The 15,910-nt window shown below is 39.5% G+C and overlaps 1 protein-coding gene across 2 annotated transcripts in view; it reads right to left on the bottom strand.

The window, feature by feature from the left end:
* KDM1A (lysine demethylase 1A) overlaps positions 1 to 15,910 on the bottom strand; it is a 53,145-nt gene that overhangs the window by 20,873 nt on the left and 16,362 nt on the right. The window contains exons 3-6 of one of the 2 annotated variants that reach the window (XM_090058383.1): positions 8,972 to 9,031; positions 4,448 to 4,581; positions 2,712 to 2,790; positions 1,855 to 1,947 (exon numbers count right to left, since the gene is read on the bottom strand). In XM_090058383.1, the coding sequence (XP_089914509.1) occupies positions 1,855 to 1,947; positions 2,712 to 2,790; positions 4,448 to 4,581; positions 8,972 to 9,031 (366 nt within the window). The remainder of the gene's footprint in view (positions 1 to 1,854; positions 1,948 to 2,711; positions 2,791 to 4,447; positions 4,582 to 8,971; positions 9,032 to 15,910) is intronic. The other variant, XM_090058384.1, reaches the window with a different exon arrangement.

Here is a 15,910-nt window from a genome sequence, read left to right as displayed (position 1 = left end):
AGCTACATGAACAGGGCTTCTACACTGCACGTTCACGAAAGGCCAAATGCTCCACAAGTACTTGACCATCTGGCCTTGCATGAATGTGATTAAGTCTGCTCCTTAATAAAGCGTACGCTAAGATTTATAATGTTCTGAGGTAGTGTTGGGGGAGCTAAATTTCTACAATACTACCCACCCCACCAACCAATCATTTACCGATTGTCAACTGTGGAAACTTTCATGCTGTCACTGAACTGTTATTAAAATGCTAAATAAAACACTGCAAGGGGAAAAAATGGAAAAATTGCAAACAAGCCTTAGAGCACAATCCTCAAACTCAGGAGACAGGGGCATGGTCTAAGGGTTTGTATACACAGAATGCACTGCTTTAAATATCAGTAATAAATCAAGGCAGCAGGCAGGAGATTTTGTGCAATGATCACCGTTGCCGTTTTCATGTTTTTTTGCAACAAGACCCCCCCCAAGCTGATGACTGGCCAAGGATGGCAGCCCCGCCACACACCACTGATTGGCTGAGAGGGCTGCCATTCATGTGGTTCTGCTCCTTGATGCTGATTGGTAGAGAAGGGCAAGGCTACATGACAGGCAGCCCACTCAGTCAATCAGCATCAAAGAGAGGAGGGGGCAACCATCATCTTGGCTCCCTGCATGTGCCAGTGGTTGTGAATACTGCTGGCTCCCACTAGCAAGCTAGCATTTTAATTTTCAGTATTTTTTTTTCTCCTGGAAATTCTGCCAAAAATCACAGGGAACGCTGCTTTTCATGGAAACTGCCTCAAATCATGGTCTAGAAGAGAGGTTACCAAAGAGGACATAGAACAAGGATTGTGATTAGGCAGAAAGTGTACCCAGATGATGTATTCAGGACGCACTAGTCTGTGGCAATCTGGACCCAAACAGTTCCTGAAGGATCAAAGATGAAGACCAGAAAGCTAGACCACAGTTTATACTGGAAGGAGGCTTCAGGCTTAGGGACTAGCGGGTCAACAAGCATGTTGGAAAAGGCTATTTGGCCTTAGGGAAACTGTCTTTTCTTTGGCTCTGGAGAATGAATGCAAAAATGATAGCTGGCATGCTTCCAAAGAAAATCTGTCAAAGAGCCATACTTAAACAGATAGAAATCTGTCTTTGAGGCAAAAAACTGCAACCTCCAAGGACATCAGGAACACTCCATCTTGAGCCAGGTAATGGTCGAGGGGAAATGAAAAGCAGAAGGCATGCAAAGCACAAGGCGAAGCACGGCTCCAGCACACCAGATGAATACTGCTAAGCAAAGGCTTTGATCTCAAAATGTGTGAAGCACATGCACATCTCACAGTGGAAAGTACACATGAACAATCATTCAAAGGAAATTTTTGTTGTTTTTTTCACTTATCACAACTAACATCTGTATAAAATTTGAAAAAAAAAGGTTTTACCTCAATCTGTTTATTAAGCAAGGAAAATATATTGTTTTTGCACAACAAAATGGTCATTTATTAGTTACTTCATTTGAGTTAAGCACATTGCAAGTGTGTATAACACTCGATATGTAAAGCCGCCAAAAAAAGAAAGTAAGAAAAAAATTCAGCATGTAAAATCTTCCCATCTTGTATTAAATGAATATAGACAGGAAGCACTCATGATGAGGAGTGACAAAGGAATTCAAATACACAAAATACCTTCAAATTTTTCAAGCAATTTTCCTGGAACTACATTTTATTTACCCAAAAAAGGAAAATTTGAGAACCAAATCAGCCATTAAACAAAGTGCCTTTGTTACCCAGATATAAAAAAATAAAGCCCAAAATGTGATTTAAATCCCAGGAAAACATAATTATTTAATCTGCAATAAGTTTACGAGCTGCTTACTTGGAAGGGGCTTTACCCTTTTGTAGATGCCGAAGTTGATCAGACCATGCCGCTCCAGATAGCTGTGTACTCTGTGAACTAGCACGGTGTCACCTGCAGAATAAAAAACATTAAATTATGTATGCAATTACTTTGTACAAACAATTCATACTTGCACACTCATATGGGACTGCTTTGTGAGAGGAATATTTGGAGTATAACAGTCCCAGTCTGAAAATGGTCACCATGTTCCACGCAGATTAATGGCAGGATAGGAAACGCTTTGGGCATTTATACATGTACTTTTTCACGCTGCAACGCATCAACAATATGGCATGTCTGAGCAGACTCAATTTGAGTCTGCTCTGCATATGAGCTTACGCACGCCAAGCTGTCGCTTGTAGTTGTACAAGTGTGAGAGGCAAGTCAGCACAAAGGAAATGGCGGCGGCCCGCTTTAGAACTAAAACACCTTTGATGTATTTTAGTTTAAAAGTGGACCACTGCCATTTTCTGTGTGCTGACACACATTTCACCACTTATACAGCTGCATACGTTGCAGCACCAGGTGCTTTTCAAAACGCCCAGTAGTGCAGCACATGCATGTATAAAAATGACCTCTGAGACCAGTAAGATGACAGTAATATGTCCTTTTAATAATTTACAGGATTTGTATTAGAAACTAGTAAATATATAAGAGAACTCATTACTCAAAGGATGAAGCTCAGCCTTACAAAAAATAACAAATCACTCACACATGCCATGAGTACGCAACCCCAACTCCCTACCAAATCAGCAAGATTGACGAGCAACAGCAATGCAGGGGAAAAAAGTAAACAACAAAAATCCTGAGCTTGTATCAAGAAAGAGTTGACTTACTGTTATAAGGTGCTTCTAATTGTTGGAGAGTTGCTTCAAATGTCAGCTGAATCTTTGGGTTGTCCAACCAAAGCTGTAACTGTATTTAAACAAAACCAGTATATGTGATATGTTTACATGGAGAGATTCACAGGCTGAAAGTACACCTTGACCTTATAAAACACTGCAACTGAGTTTCAATTTATAAATCAAAAAGCTCACCCTTTACTGAAACATTTCTAAGCTATCCTTTTTCATTTTTCTTAGACAGCAGAATTCACTGATTTATTTTTACACGCCAACCGAAATAAAGAGAAAATGATGCCCCCAGCATACACTTTAAGGTTACTAAATGGACATATCAGAATACCATGCAATCTTAACTGAGCTTGTTCGTGCACGGAAAAAAAAAAAATCAGTTACTTTCAGCATTTCCTAAGTTCTGGTGTTTGGATTTCCGACTTAAGTGTTCTTCCCAAGTAGTTTCCCCATACAAGCTAGAGGTATTACCTATCTAATAGGCTGCAATAGAGGAACAGAGGTCAGAATGGACCTCCTGGGTTATTGAGTCCAGTCCCCTGCATTTACAAGCAATCATTTACCCCAAGAATCCCCCTAATTACCACGTCATGTCTTTACATACAGCTACACAACAGCTAAAATACTAACATGCTTCTAACCCTATAACAAGCAGAAGAGAGGGCAGCACTTTCAGTCCCCTGCCACTGCAACAAGAGGAGTTGATTACTATATGCTCAGAAGGATCCTTCAAAAAGGACTGTGCTGCAGACTACATAGCAACCTTGTGGGTTTTGTCTTGCTATTAGCCCCATTTATATACCAATTGTCTGAGAGAGCCTGTTCTTTACCTCTCTCATGCATTTTCTGAAGGCATTTCTCCCTGGCGAATCAGGCCCTACCCATAGAGTTCTATTCCCAGTGTTGCCACAAAACCTCTGTGCTGCTAGAAAAGTCTATTAAATAAAACTTAACACACATTGTCTTAGTGCCCTCATTTGTGCAAGACTTAAAAGCCTAAAGAATTACAGGCTGTTGGAAAGCTTGTGCCCCAAGGCTCTAAGCATGTTGCTCTATACCATCTGCAGCCTTTTACATGGGTATAAAGGGGCAAAATCCTCCCCACCCACTTTACCTAATGAGAGAGACTAAAATACCCAAAATGTAGGGTAACAGAGAAGCAGACTCAACAAGGGGAAGAGGACATTTTTGGAACTCAGGAGGTCTAAGGAACAATTCTTGGGATGACTCGCTTTTCAGACTTTCCAGGTTGCAAAGGTGCTTCAGTTGGGAATGCATAAGCCCTTTTTTTCCAAAAAAGTGAAAAATGTTTTATCGTTCTCAAGCAACAGCATTCAATGGTATTTTTCAAGCCTCATTAAGAAACTCAATTTTAGCTTGAGATTGAATAAAGTTTCTACACTAAATAACATTTTCTAGAAGTTAAAACCCCCCCCAAAAAATCTAGCAATAGAACTGCATCAAACTTTAGAGCATTCATGGCATCTACAATTCAAAGGCAACACCAGTTAAGGATTACCCTACATTGCCTCAACCCAGAGCTAGATAAAAACTAGTTTAATGACCAGTGTGATGGGGTTTCTGAAATGGAACAAGACCACTAACTTATCAAACCACCATCAGATTGTAACTACCAGACGTGGGAGTCACTCTCAGGAAGTTATTAGATAAGAAATTCTTATACTTCTCATCAGTTTTCCCAACAACTTGACACTTACTGTGCGGTTTCTGATATATAAAAACACCTTCTGAGTCTGCTGTGGGCCACTGATTATGTCTGGGAAACAGGCAGCTTCTTGAGATGTCATACGATCATGTGGAAGTCTGCTCTGGAAAGCTGCCCCTTCCACACCTACAATAAAAAGAAAGATTGTCTACAAGTAATGCAAAAGTAACCAGTATGTACAAAGGCGCCCCTTTCTACTAAGGTACGCTGCATACAAATATCCTAGCATGTGCCAGATGATTGCATCTCACATATTCACCAGTTCCTTTTACTTATTTCTGCAAGCCAGCGGTCTCTCAATTAGTCATAGAATTGGACGAGACCTCCAAATCCCAGTACGAATGCAGGAAGTCTATTCCTAGATGATCCCACCCAGACAAATCCTCATCCAGACTCCTCTTGAGAACTTCCAAAGAAGGAAATTCTATGACTTCCCTGGACAGTCTATTCCACTGCTTTACTCTGCTAACAGTAAGGAAATTTTTCCTGTGGTCTTATGAAAATCTACTCGGTTGTACCTTAAAATCACTGCTTTGCATCCTGGCCCCTATGGCAAAAGAGAACTGTTTTCCCTCCTCTTTATGGCACCCTGTCAAAAATTAAAAGCCGCTATCACGTACCCCACTTAATCCTGTGTCAGGAGTTTGAATTACAAATGTGAATTGAGCTCTACTGTGTGCAAGAACTACAGCAGAAGGAAAAAAGCATCTAAAAAAATTAAGCACAAAAAAAAAGAAAAAGAAAAAGAAAAAAAATGAAGTGTTTAAAAGAAACAACTGATTTAGTCATTTTGAGTATATGGTTTCCAATTTCTTCCACCAAATATTCAAGCTTTACAAATGTTTGGGTGCTCCTCCTAGGCTTACAGTTCTCTTGGCTTAAGGACAGTGTATAGCTTCCTGTCACCTTTTCTCTAACTTCACAGGTTTTACCTACATTAAGCCCGATTTAACCTTGGCTTTTTTCTCCTAAATCTAGAAAAATCCATATACCATCTGTTCCTTTAATCTAATCCACACAGCCACAGCATAAGCAGTGGTAAAATGTGGTTCTCTACAAATGTCTTTGTTGTATTTTCCTGAGTGAAATAAAAGGAAAGTCTTTCTATCGCTTCTTCAGGAACTCTAAGTTAAAACCTAAAAGACTGGACAAATTAGGATCCAATTCTCAATATGGGAAGACTCTTCAAAGACACTTGCACATTTAATATGCTTAGAACAGATGAAAATCAACTTGGGGGGAGAAGAGAATTATAAAAAATATCCAGATGATCTCTCTCAAGTTTGGTAGAATGCAAACTAGCTATGCACAAATAATAGTACACAAAGATGTCTCTGCATAAGGAGCATAGCTGGATTTCACTTGAAACGTGCATCTGACTATGACAAAAAGCAAAACAAGTACACGTAGATGTGAACCCAAGTGAGACGAGTATAAAAATCTTTAGATTTTGATATGGAATATAACCTAAGTAGGTAAGAAACTTGGGTAAGAAAAGAGGAGATTCAACCTGGGAAAAAACAAAACATGCCAACATATTCAAAGAATAAGTGCCACATACATATAATAAAAGAAAAATGAGTAAGTATTGATGCTGGAACTACTATCAGCACCCACAAGGTGACAGTAAGCATCAAATGAAATGTAAGCTTCTAGTGTATTATGGAAAAAGACAACTGTATAAAATGTCGGGCATTATCTGAAAGGAAGACAGAGGGATTATCTTCTCTGTACAGCCCTAGTAAAATTATTCTTATGGCATACCACTAAGTTTTGAGCAGTCTTATATCACAAAACTGAAGATAATTAGAAGCAGTTTAAAAACAACTATTATGGGACAGATATTGATTTATGTGAAAAGATAACCAATTATCAGTAGACTGCCTACAGGGACAACTAAGGTGAAAACAACTTAGGATGTAAAAAAACAAACAAACCAAAAAAACCCAAACCCAAAAAACTGTCCGTGTGGATCTAGACGGTTATCTGGGAATAAAACAAATGAAGAATAGGCAAAGTTATGCCAAATATCCAATTTCCTGACTGCAACATCTATTAAGCCATAAAGTAACTTTCTGTTACAGAGAGTATAATGTCACTCCCCAAGACTGGTTGCCCAAGGCATTGTCTAATCTATAGCTCTTTTCCATTGATCTACGACAGGGGTCAGCATCTTATAATCATTGGGCCAGATCATGAAGGTCTGATCCAGCTTGGGGGATTGGTGGCACAAAGCTGTGTCATGCCACCCATCTGCCCACAGCCCTCCCTTGCGCTCTCTTGCACCCGTGTTGACCCTCACTGCAGAATCTGCCCATCCCCAATGTCCTTGGGCATTCCAGGGGGCAGAGATTTGCAGCCTGCTGCTCAGGCTGGGTTGCCAGAGGTGAAAGGTTGCCAACCTCTGAACTAAGACTGAGCTTCAATGTGTGAATAACCATGTATGCAAAAAACACACAGCTACACTAACAAATACTGTCAGCTGCAAGCTCAAGATACAAATTCTCTACAGTACTTTTAGTATAACTAACAAAAATAAAAGTGCCCTTGATATCAAGTAAGAGTTAAACAAAAACAAAAACAAAAACAAAAAAAAAAAGCAATAAAGCAATTCTCAGACAGGCCAACCAAGCAGAATTTTAAAAAAATTAAAAAAAAAAAAAAAAAAAGCAAAAGCTGAACTAGACTGTTTTATGAGCCTTTCTGGACCTTCTGGAGCTTTTTTGTGAAAAGAAAAGAAAAAGCCACACTGAAACAAACCTACTGGCCAAACAAGTACTAAAAAACTCCCAATAAAACTTGGAAAGAATTTGGAGATAAGCCAAGCCCCATGTTCCTTGGTAAACTAGAAAGTAGCTTACTCAACGTTTGTATTTTATGAATCCTAACAGCCAGAACTCCTGCGGCCAGAAAGAACCATGGGGAAAGCACCTTCCATTCCCATAAAAGGTCTGGAGGTATGGTCCAAACAGACTGTTTAGATTCAGCAGATACTAAGAGAGAGGACCTGGGAACTAGTATGAAATAGATGTATAATACAGTTGACAGGCAAATATAAGATGTTTCAATATGGCTCAATCAGAAGACCTCATTTAAAACTAAAGCCTTTCTAAGCAGATTCTTTGCAAAAAAACCCCCACATATGAGATTGCTTTCAGGTAGGTGAAATCATTTAGCATTCACCATTTCAGGAACTATGGTTTCTAAAAGGAATCTGAACAAGGGATGGAAGGAGTCTCAACCCACTGTTCAATACACATTATCTTGCATAGAAGACAGGCAACCTCTTTGATTGCCGCAAGGATGCATTTAGAGATTCTCCTGTTCTTTCTCTCTCTCTTGCACACACATACACACACAGATTTGCCAGCTCCCTATTCCAACTATCAACAATTCTTAAGGATTCAATCTAGCTCATGGCTTAGTAGTCTTCTTTCTCATACGACTCATGCCAAAAGATTCTGTTACATGCTGCCCCATTTCAAAGTCTTTCTGGGGCCTTTTCAGAGCACTGGAGGAATTTTTCATTTGAGGGCAAATTATTTTGCTCTCAACACCTTCCAAGAATTAATTAGCAGTCGCTCCACTAATCCAAGTGGGTAAAGCACATCCCTAGAAATGGCTCACTACTGATGCAATATCAAATTTGAAAATGTATTTAAAAATGAAAAAAAGGGCTGTGTCCTTTCTGTCAGCCTGAAGTCTGTAATATTTAAAGGCAACTCAGTATGTACTGGTACTGATGTCCAAAATGTAACCAGACTCCTTCATTTAAGTATGGTGATGATGCATTCCTGGGATGATATCCTGAATTCTGTTTCCTTCAAAGAGGTTTACTTCTTCAAAGTCCAGAATGGTTCTTAGAACCCATAACTCCTTTCATTAAATTAAATCTCTCACTCTTCAGATAGCACAGACAAAGTGGCAGGAAGATGGCCATTTTGGTTACTGCTACTGTTTTGGTAGCACTGTGAAAGTACTTAAGAATCAATTTTAATGTACACCCCAGATCTCAATAATTTGGATCATCTATTAGATATAATTTATGACCCAAGTCTCTTAAAAAAGAAAGCTAATCTACCTAGTAAGGTAAGTCTTCAGGGCTAAACACCAGGACACTGCTCAGGAATTCAATCCTCTCAAAAATCTACAAGCTTCTTCAAAAAGGACCCAGAGTTCCTAAGCCTGGGGCTCTCGATACCAGTCTAATGGGTAAAAGCCAGCTAGGCAAGAAATACCAGTTCTCACATTTGAACTCCTCCAAACATGGAGAGGAGTGGAGGGCTGAGAGATCGGCCTGAGGGATTTCGGTGTAGCTTTAGTTTCTGTTTCCTTAGATGCTATAGCCTTCAATTGCATTTTGAAAAGATCCCTCCCTTTCTCAACAGGTGAGTATAAACTTCTCCTGAACATCTTGCTAGGATCTGGACACCCACACCCATGCGCACTTGCAAGCATCAATCCCTAACTTGGCGGCTCTTGCTACTAAGTGGCAAGCATCAAACGCCACCCTCACCTGATGCTTGGCCGTCTCCAAACCCTCCAGAATTGTCGTCTTGAAGTCCTCCTGCTTGCCCTGTGGAAGGAAAGAGGAGAACTCAGGGACCTTACTCCATAAGTTAAATCATAATGGACATAAAGGCCCAGCAGCTGGCGATTCAAGTATTAAGCTTCACCAACTAAAACCATTTTCTGAGAAATTTATCTTCTGGAATCTATCCGGGGCACCAAACTCTAGTCTTCTACAGCTTTCTCCTCGTTACTGAAGCCTTTTACATCAGGTTCTTGTGGGGAAACTTAGAAGTACATAGCATGTAGTATTCCTGATGGCTAAATACTTATTATCAGCTTTATTAACAGCTGGGAGTGGAATAATAAGATTACAAGTCTTACTACCAGTCTGAAGATTGGGTGGATGGATACAGCCAGAACCTCTGGGTCTGAAGCTGCAAACGCTGGGACAATCTTGCTCTGGATATTCCTGCAGTTCCCTAACTGAAAGAGGACAGTGTGAACCGTTCTGTAAAGCCTCTTCCTTCTCTTCCGCCAACCTTTCCTCGAACCTTGGGAGAAGAACCGTGAATCCTATGAAAGGTTCAGGACAACATTATCTGCTTCACTGCCCCTGGTTCACCTACAATTCATCAGAACACCAAGACAACCTTTGAAGTTGAATGCTTCAATACTGATGATGCACAGATCATGAACATGGACATCTATAACCCCCGTGCTGTAAGGCATTTATTTACTGAACAGTTTCAATATATTCCAAGCTGGAGGCATGAGGAAATGCAAAACATCCAGCTGAGAGATATAAAAGGGTCTAAAATTACCCCAGCCTGCCAACAGGTTCTATACAATAGACCTGCCTGGACTGAAATATTATTTGTAAACTGAGTAAACCTAAGAACAGGGAAAGTGCATCTATAATGCACACAGGAACAAGCTGGGAGGTGTCACCTACTTCATCACTAACCTTCGGAGGAGAAACTATATCAGAGGTTAGCTCAGAGGAGATGTGTTTCTATGATTAGATGTTGCTATCTTCTCAGCCCAAATAAACCCAGGAAATAGTGGGATGCTTTGGAAACACTTCAACACTATTTGGAAGTCTAGACCCATGTCAAGGCTCCTTCAAAGCAGAGTGTTTCAAGGGAATGTCCTGACACCCAGCAGACCAAGCAACTCCTCCTTCAGTGCAAACATCTCATGTATCGAGTGGACCAGAGTTACAGGGCTCAAGGTAGCTGGATGGGACAGCAGCCTTTTCCTAGGTCCTGAGGGTTCAAGGTGACATCCTCAATCAGACTGCTCTGACATCCTCAGTCAGAGGTTCATAATGGTTCAAATTCTTTGTTAGGGTTTGATGGGTCTTTTTGCTGTAGCTAGGATACAATTTGAAGTTATTAAATTAGCTTTTTAATCCTAGTTCAATTAAGAATGCAATTCCCACTCCAAATCTAATCTCTTAATAGTAAAATGAAAGATATTTGTATCCTTTCGCATACTACTCATGTGCTTAGAACTCCCAAGTTCACAAGGAAAATAAAATTAGACAGCAGGAAACAGACAAATCAAAGAAATGTAAACTAACAATTTGAGAAATAACACGCCAAAGAATCTCACAGAAGCTGCTTTAGCGCACTTGACATGCATGACCCAAGAAGGAGATGCCCAGGAAAAGTATTAGTTATCTCTGTTTCCTCCAGAGATGGTGCCAGTCCACTCCCAAATAACAGTACTAATATACATGCTGCATGTGGCGTTGCAGATCCCCATTTTAAATTTATCCATGGTGGAGGAGTGATATTTTGTGCTATGCAAGTGGGCTACTGTTAAGAGAAATTCATTTCCTTGATTTCCAACTGTTGCACTTCATACTAAATTTACCTAAAAAGGGGTTGCTGGGGAGGGCTGCAAGCTAAGCAAGCACAAAGGTCTCCTACAGAATTTTAGGCCTAAACATTTACACAGATTGCTAATACTGTATCCTTTACAGAAAATCTAAATTGTACATGACATACAAGTGTGCACACTATAACTTTAACTATACTGATAATCAACAAACTATGACTCTACTTGTGTGTTGCTAGGTAGTGGTAACTCATAAAAAGAAGCCTGAATCAAGTGTAGACCAAAAAAGAAAAAAAAGGCTGAAGTGTTAAAATGATCTTTTCAATTTTGCCTGCGTGACAATGAAGAACATAGGATAAGAAAAGGAAATAAGCATTCACAAGTCTGTGCCAGGACAGATAGAGAAGGAGATAAGAGATGCTTCCTTCCAGGAAAGGCATTTTAACAGCAGACAGAAATCTTGTTTAATTAACACCTTCTAAGACCACCGGCGAACCAGTTCATACTGGCTGCTCAGAATCTCAAAGAAAAAAAAAAAATGATTAAATTGACCGAGTAGGGGAAAGATCCAAAGCCTGCTCTACTACCTCTAAAGATCCTGGACTACATAAATGGAGATTTAGCAGAGTAAAAACAAAAGATGCCAACAACTATGAAAAGGGCCGCAAAAAAAAAACAAGAACAAAAAGACTATTCCTGGCTCTCCCCTGTAGCACTGGTAATACTCATATTTCAGCAGTAACTGTACTACTTGTTTGTATTTAGAAGTTTACGTGCATGTGCACTGCTATTGATAAAAAGGGCTTTAACAAGTTCAGGGGTCATCCTTAAATCCCTTGCCATATTTGATGGTAACAGTCAACATGCAACAGTTTGCAGAAAATCACGGTCAACAATTAGCATCCTTGGATATGACCATATGATTTAGAGGTAACACACCCCAAAAGCAGCTGATACTAACCAGGACAGGGGTTGCAATGTAAGAACAACTGTAAGGTACTCTAAAGACAGTATAGGAGGACTGACCAGGTAGGACTGGGAACAGATTGCCATACCTAAATAGTGGTCAGAGGGACAATCATATGGGCCATTTGTAGACATGCTCACCGTTTTCTAAACAGCGTTAACTGTTTTGCATCACACAGTCCAAATCAAATTTCAGTTTGAATGAAGGGTTAACAGACGATCACTGACCACCAGGGAGGTCTTTGTGCATTTCTGTACTTCTGCAGCAGAGACGGCAGAGGCCGGAAGACACCACTAGGAAAAACACCACTCAGGGCCACAAAACTGTACTCACGTGCTACATCTGGTGGTGAGCGCAAGCAACAGCAAGCCCTTAGATACCTGCCATGTATACAGGTTAATTAATACAGCTTAAATTGACTAGTGTGGGCTGCCCTAGTCTACATTAACTTTAATCCTCATTCACCGAAGATTACTTAATTTGGATTTATAGATAATTTTCATTCAGACTACAGACGTCCACATATGTATAGTAACAGTTGTAGTCAGGATCAAACCTAGAAAAACGTAAAGTCTATAAACGGCCTATATGACTAATGTCCCTGCCTTCTATTTGACTTCAGACTAACATGTCTTACTATCTCTACCATATATTGTAACAAGGAGAAAGTTTAGAAGCCCAACAGGTTTCAGGAAAAAGAGCTTTAGAAGAAAGCGAAAGAGGCATTTTAAGAAAACAGTCCTAAACAATAACAAAATGAAGGATCAAACCATAAAAGCAGCATGTGAGCAAAACATGCACATGCGTAGTCTGATTTTAAAAACACTAAGCAGAACACTTTAAAAAGGAGTGTTAGAAGTAGAAGGACAAATAGAAGGATGAGGTATCTAAGCTGAATGAGTGGAACCTACAATACTAAAAGCCCAGAAATTACTTGATGGTATGACTATGGAAGAATTAAATGAGGAAAGGAGAAAAATGCAGAGGCAGAAACTGCTCCAGTGATTCTAAAAACAAAAAATTCCGGGGGACCCAGAAAGATTTAAAAGCTACTTTAAGAGCCCATATTACGGTAGTTATTAGTTTCAAGGAGGGTGAAAAGAGAGAGAGAGAGAGAGAAAGCAACTGAGTTTAAGGATAGGCATGATTTGTGCTGTGCTGCAGATAAATGATTTAGCCAATAAGGATAAGACAAATTTTCCCTAAATGATGACTATGAACAGATCCCAATGGGGAGAATTGGTAAAAAGGCTAAAAAGCTTAAAGAAGTTGATGCTGTACAACCTGTGAACACTTTCATCCCTTTATATGGGGAGGAGAAGAATTTGTATAATGGTGGGGAAAGAGGCGAGGGAAAACAAGCCACAACCTACCATGTAACAAATTCCCCATAACTCTAGACAGGCAGAGGTACCACTGGTATTGCTACCACAGGGGAACTCAAGAAAACCTTTTTAGACATACGGGGATCAGAGTATTAAAAAAAAGAACGCTCATAAGTCCGTCCTCAGGGGCCACATGAAAATGGTACTGGAAGGATTTTTCAGGGGAAGTCAACAAAGTTTGGTTAAGCAGACCTGCAAGTTAAAAAGGGGTTAAATTTAACAGCAAGCAAGGAATTTACAGCTGAAGCTAGATACATTCCGTTGTCTTAAAACTTACAACCTGCAAAAAAACCTGAAAGGCAGAAGTATAAACAAAAATGGAAACTTAACATATGCATCTTGGCAAACCTTTGCCTGTTAGTGGACTAAATAATGGTTGGCTAGTAATACAAAACTACCAGCCTTCATTAACCTTTAAGAATCCAAGAATAATCTTGAATCTCATTAATGCAATGAACTAAGGCCCTACCTAAGAAATGCTCTTAAAATCATGCATGTCAAGATAGGTTTTAAATAGTTTTCTCTTTAACCTAACTTCGCCTCAATTTCTCCATTTTTTAGGGCTCCTGCAAAAGAAGGGGAAAAATTACTTCATTTGGTATAACAGTTGGGACCATGCGGATCTTCTTTATTATTTTTGCTCTATACATATATTGTATGTCATGTGATACATGACAGCTAGAACATGATAATAGTTACGTAACTGGTTTACTTTGTAATTGGTTGCAACAAACATCAATGTTATGGACATAATGATGTTAAATATACTTATAAATTGAAAATATTAGTACTGTTACTATTGTTAGATCACAATCATCAATCACAATCAGCTGTATTTTCCGCAAGTTAACAAAAATGGTCTTTAAAATATAAAAGCATGCATACATTTTTGACTCCTCAATTTTATGCAAAGGTTATTCATGAGTTATGAGTTGCTGTTGTTTTAAAGTGATGATGTATCATTTACTTTGTTTTACACAGTTAATTTGCAGGAAAGTAGAATGGAAACATTGTGCTATTAATGCCCCATGCCCTAGTGAAAAGCCCGCTTACTGGAAGCTGGAAGAGTAGCTCAGGAAGACTTACTTTGTAGACTAGGACTATTCCAGGTGAGGCACATGTGAATGCTTGCTGCTTGGCAGTGCTGGTTTATAAGTGTGTCCTCCTAGATAATTTTAGGTTTAGTGGACCTCAAAACTGGTACGGATGTGGGCTGACAAAATATCCTACCCAGCACAGTATACAACTAAGCTGCAACCAGCTGACAAAATATTAAATTTATTCTGAATCACACTGGTCTCCGATTCCTTAATGCTATGACTGCATTAATGAAAGAGGAGAAAAAGTTCTGGCTTTATCAATTTGTCATGTACTTTATCATTTATCATCTCATCTGGCTGAGTAAAAACAAGAAGTAATTTACATAGAAAAGTTAAACTCCCTAAAAAGGGAAAACTCAGAATACTAAAGCAAATAAAGTGGCAGAAAGGCTGCTTCAAAAAAAGAGAACAGATGGTAGTGCCAGTAGCATAATTTCACAGATGGAACTGCATGCATTCTGCCACAAACCACTAACAAGATATTAGTTCCACTGAAGAAAGCTGCTAGAAGCTGTAGCTCATACCAGGATGACACAGTTAAAACTATGACGCAAGTCAGTGAATCCTGGACGGCAGGCAGGCTCTGAATGGTCCCTGAATATTGTAGAGTAGAACTCAATTGAGTAATGTCACAACAGTTGGGGCAAATGGACTATGGAACATGCAGCGCAGGTGTTGGATGGTGGCTAGGAGTATATCAACAAGAGAATACATTCAACACTGCACGACCTATGACTATAACAACCTGGAGCCCAGGAAAGAGAAAGATGCTTTGCAGTAGGAGAGACCTTACAGACCCTGTTCCAGGCTGCAAATTGAGTGTTTTGGGTCTCTCCACTTGCACAGCAAGACAAGCAGTAATTTCCAATCGTAACTTCTTCACCAAGAAGTGGAAGGCAGGAAGCTCCTTTGGACACTAACTCAGCAGAAAGGTTGGTAGAGCAGGAGTTCTCCAAGTGAGAAATGCCCCTAGTTAATAAATTCTGATATGGTATTCGCTTTTGTAGGATAGATGCTCAAACAATCTTGGTAATTATGAAAAAGAATAAAAATATCACATTCCTTATAAGCTACCCCTCTGGACAGGTAGAAATTAGACTACAAAAACACTGTGGAAAATAATCAGAGTCAGGATAGGATCTGTATTAGAAATCACCCCTAATCTTTATGGCCATTAGAGAGGAAAGTCTTAGAAGCAATGACTATTAAGCCACTAAATTAAGATGAAAGCCTTGGAAGCAATGGCTGAAAATTATGGGTTACATGTCTGCCAGAGATTTAAACTGCTCAGATCCCCCTCCCAGAAAAAGGGCACTAGGTGGCCTTAACTGAGCAGTTGATCCAAGGCCCCAGAGGTAGGCAACGTTTTTGGCCAGAGTGCCAAAAAACTGCAATATCTACTTTGTACAGTGCCAGAGTACCAGCATGCCAAAGGAAAAAAAAACAGGTCGGGTATACATGGCAAGGTGTGCTGCATATTAATATAGTTAATAGTCATAAATGTTGCCCCTTGTTTTTACTGTTAAAAAAAAAGTTTTCTAAAAATTTGAAAACTGGGGACAATAAATAAAACTTCATATACTACCTTTGTTGTTGTGTATTTTTTTTTTTGTTAGGCATGATGTGATGAGAGAGAAAGAAGAGAAAAA

The sequence above is a fragment of the Crocodylus siamensis genome, chromosome 7 (assembly GCF_052110815.1).
Source record: "Crocodylus siamensis isolate JL-2025a chromosome 7, ASM5211081v1, whole genome shotgun sequence".
Taxonomy (NCBI): Eukaryota; Metazoa; Chordata; order Crocodylia; family Crocodylidae; genus Crocodylus; species Crocodylus siamensis.
The sequence above is the reverse complement of the archived record's forward strand: the minus strand, read 5'-3'. Positions and strand labels throughout refer to the sequence as shown.